We start from the raw sequence: 3,501 nt of genomic DNA on the forward strand, positions 1-3,501 counted from the left end.
TGCATAAAATAGTAGTTCAATCAAATTTTGAATGCAAGTCAAAAAACGTGATGACATGGCCTTTGACCCATGACCCATAGTGATAGGGTTAAAATAGTGCAGGAAGAAGACACATGCCAAAAGCCAGCATTAATGAGATTCCAGCTATGAACCAGCAGGAAGAAGATAACAGCACAACCAGCACCAGTAGGGAAGGATGCTCTAAATGGACCAGATGGTTTTCTGGCACCTTATCTTTTCTTATGTTTCTTTACAAAAAAAAAAGGGGCTCAGGAAAATATGTAACATCATATATTATAAAGGTATTGATAAACAATTGTATGAGGATGGTGAAATAAAGGATAAAACAAGAGCAGAGGGTTCTAATAAATATCACCTCATTGTCCAATTATTTAAATCTAACATTGTTCAAAACTTCAATGCTCATAGAACAGGTTTTATTGCCTGAAATCTGAACTACAGAAATATGCTTACCATTGCAATTTACAAAACTAAATTGCAAAAAATGCAATAAATCATACTACTAACATATTTATAATACTTTATATAGAATACTCACTACTTCAAGTCCTAGCACATTTGCATGTAAAGACCCATACCGCAATAACCTCAAACCTCCTGCATTAGTGGCAATATTCCCACCAATCTGACAGCTACCTTTGGCTCCAAGATCTAGTGGAATCATAAAGCCACGCTCATTTGCATATGTCTCCAAGTTTTCAAGTACACATCCAGCCTGGCACTCTAAAGATCCTAGTGAAGGAAAAATATAGTTTTGAAATTGCATACCCTCTAATTTCTCTTTTAATACTGATGTACTGAAATAAGTTGAATATAGAAAAAAACATGTCAAAATATTACACACCTTAAAAAAAGTATATTAATTCTAAAGGCTTCCAGATTGCTAACTTTGAAAAGGATAAAGTCTGAACAAATTTATAATTGCTTACAGTAATGAAAGCCTCAGAACTAGTATTTTAATAAACCAAATCACTTTAAAACTAGCAAGTTAAAATTTTTCTTACCTGAAAATGTATTTACGATAGATATTTATTTCTCTGCACCACTAAGACCTATTATATCTCTTACAATTGCCATGGAACTTCTTGCACATGCCACAAGCCCTAAATAAATTCCCACCCCCTACAAACACCTATGTGTATTGTACCAGCTTATGACACAATTGTGATAATGCTGAAAATCTCCAATACAAGGGTAACATACCCTCCATGCACAGTAATCCTTGTGAACACTGGCACATGATCATAGACTCATTCTTGATGAGGCAAACAAAAATGCACCAAAAAGTGGGGAGGTAGTGAAGAGAGGTAAGTATCTATCTGAAATACATTTTCATAAGTGTTACTTATGGCTCTGCACCACTAGGAGCTAGAATCCCACATTGAAGATGGTGGAAATGCCAGTGTATACAAAGTAAAAAGATGAGCTCCTTTCTGAAATAGCAACAGAAAATCCATGGGGCGTGACTTCCATGAGGCCGTGGATCACCTAGTCGAGCAGCATCTAGTGGGAGACTCCATCCTTCTCAAGCAGGGAATACTTTTCACCCAATCTCTTATTTATTGATTTATTTAATATTTTCATTAGAGCAAAGGATATCTGGAAAATCCAGTGACAATGGTAATGTGTAACCAAGGTGGGCAGAACATTAGAATGTATAGTGTGGCTAGGGTTTTAGGCTGTTCCATTTTGAAGAAATACTTATATGAGATAGATACTGTAATGACAGGTGGAGGGAGTAGGAGCCCTCACCTGCATCCCAAGGCAAATCTAAGTCACATCCTACTGGACATATCCACTGGGAACTGCTTGGGAGATACTGTATTGGGATGTCCTGTATTACACTTCTCAGGAACAACCCAACCAGACATCTCAAATGAGGAATGGGCCCAAGTTGTTTTTTTACTGAGGTCCTAGGCACCACTAATAAAGAAAACTTTCCACAGCAATATCCTCAGCATCTCTGGACTGGCAAAGTAAGGGTTCTCCTGTGCTCCACTAGAAGAGTAGGAGATAACACCAAAGAATGTGCATGGATTATTGTCATCACACACGATTATCTGGATTTATGTTTCCACCAAGAGAGAGAGAGTGCAATGGGGTTTTAAGACTAAAGACAGCAAGAGTGGTTCAGATGTGAGTGCAGGACCACAACTGGGGCTGTCTGGTTTTGTTTTCATTTGTTTTTTGTAAAAGGTGCAAAAATTGTCTTGTCAATTGTACAAATGTATTGCCAAAGAAGTCTTGCAGAAAACTTCATCTTACTGGTGGGCAGTGAGAAGGGGTGAATGGCTTTAACATTTTCCATTCACCTCGACTCAATATGGATTACAGGTAAATATTTCCTGTGAGACAACATCAGCAATTTGGCAGCATTCAATGTTGTTTTTATTATCATTATGCAATGTGTTGAAATGTGCACAAAAATAATGATACACACACATGGAGGTGCTATGAAATGTACGAATGACATGGAGATGACTGAAAACATTACAGATAAAAGTCACCACATCAGAACCTTAGGGTAAACTAAAAGATGGCAATAGGAGGGAGGCAAAAAACCACAGGCAAATGAAACCACCAGTTATGTAAGTAACAGGAGATGAAAGTATTTGGTGTAATCCACATACCAGCCTACAAGATATCCTCCAAAGGCAGGCAACAGAAAGAGGCAAGAGAGACTGGTAGGGAGGAAACATGAAAGAGCACATGGTCAGACTCATCCAAAGAAAAATAAGCAAGATGGATGAGCTGGCAAACTCAATAAGTTGAAAGTGTAAGGGGACAAGTCCCAAGAAGTGGTATTCCATGATAAAAATATGTGATGGCAATTTTTACAAAAAGCAAGTTAACAATGGATCAGAACAATTGTACAAAGAGGAAATAGAGGGGAGAGAGATATAAGAAAACATCCAATTGCCTTCCCAGGCAGCCCAAGTCTTTGGAGGAAAGGCGCAGTCTAGAAACAACATTAACATGTCTCTATGATAGAGTAATGGAAGCATCTATAGTGTAAATTTCTGAATGACAATGACCACAATCAAGAAGAAGGAAAAATATGCCTTAAAGAACAAATGATGCAAGGAACACACAAGGCCCCAGTCAGGAAAAGGGTCTGGATGATAAGTTCAATGAACAAAAGAAAGGCCTTGAAGAGACCCATGAGAACAAGAGAAAGGCCTTGAAGCAGTCCATGAGAACAGAAAAGGAAGGAAGCAGAAGGCTATAGACAATACTGCACAGTAACCTGCAATGGTCAAAACAGAATGGATTCTGATGAAATGCCTGGTAAAAAAGGAAGTAAGATGTAGAAAAGTATGAAGACCAGGCAAAAGAGAGTGGTGAAGGGGTCAATGGCAGTAGACAGCCATTTACACTGACAGAGGGTGAAATAGAAAACCAATAAGAATGAGAGAGAAAATTAGCTATTATATAGGAAAATTCTATATGTTACTCAAGGGAACAGACAAATCCCATGTG

At 38.0% G+C, this 3,501-nt stretch overlaps 1 protein-coding gene across 1 annotated transcript in view; it reads right to left on the reverse strand.

Moving 5' to 3' along the window:
• LOC106471714 (D-2-hydroxyglutarate dehydrogenase, mitochondrial-like) overlaps positions 1–3,501 on the reverse strand; it is a 73,150-nt gene that overhangs the window by 38,158 nt on the left and 31,491 nt on the right. Inside the window, 1 exon segment of the mRNA XM_013932333.2 lies at positions 560–753. Coding sequence (XP_013787787.1) covers positions 560–753 — 194 coding nt within the window.

This window comes from Limulus polyphemus, unplaced genomic scaffold, assembly GCF_000517525.1.
Source record: "Limulus polyphemus unplaced genomic scaffold, Limulus_polyphemus-2.1.2 Scaffold4807, whole genome shotgun sequence".
NCBI lineage: Eukaryota > Metazoa > Arthropoda > Merostomata > Xiphosura > Limulidae > Limulus > Limulus polyphemus.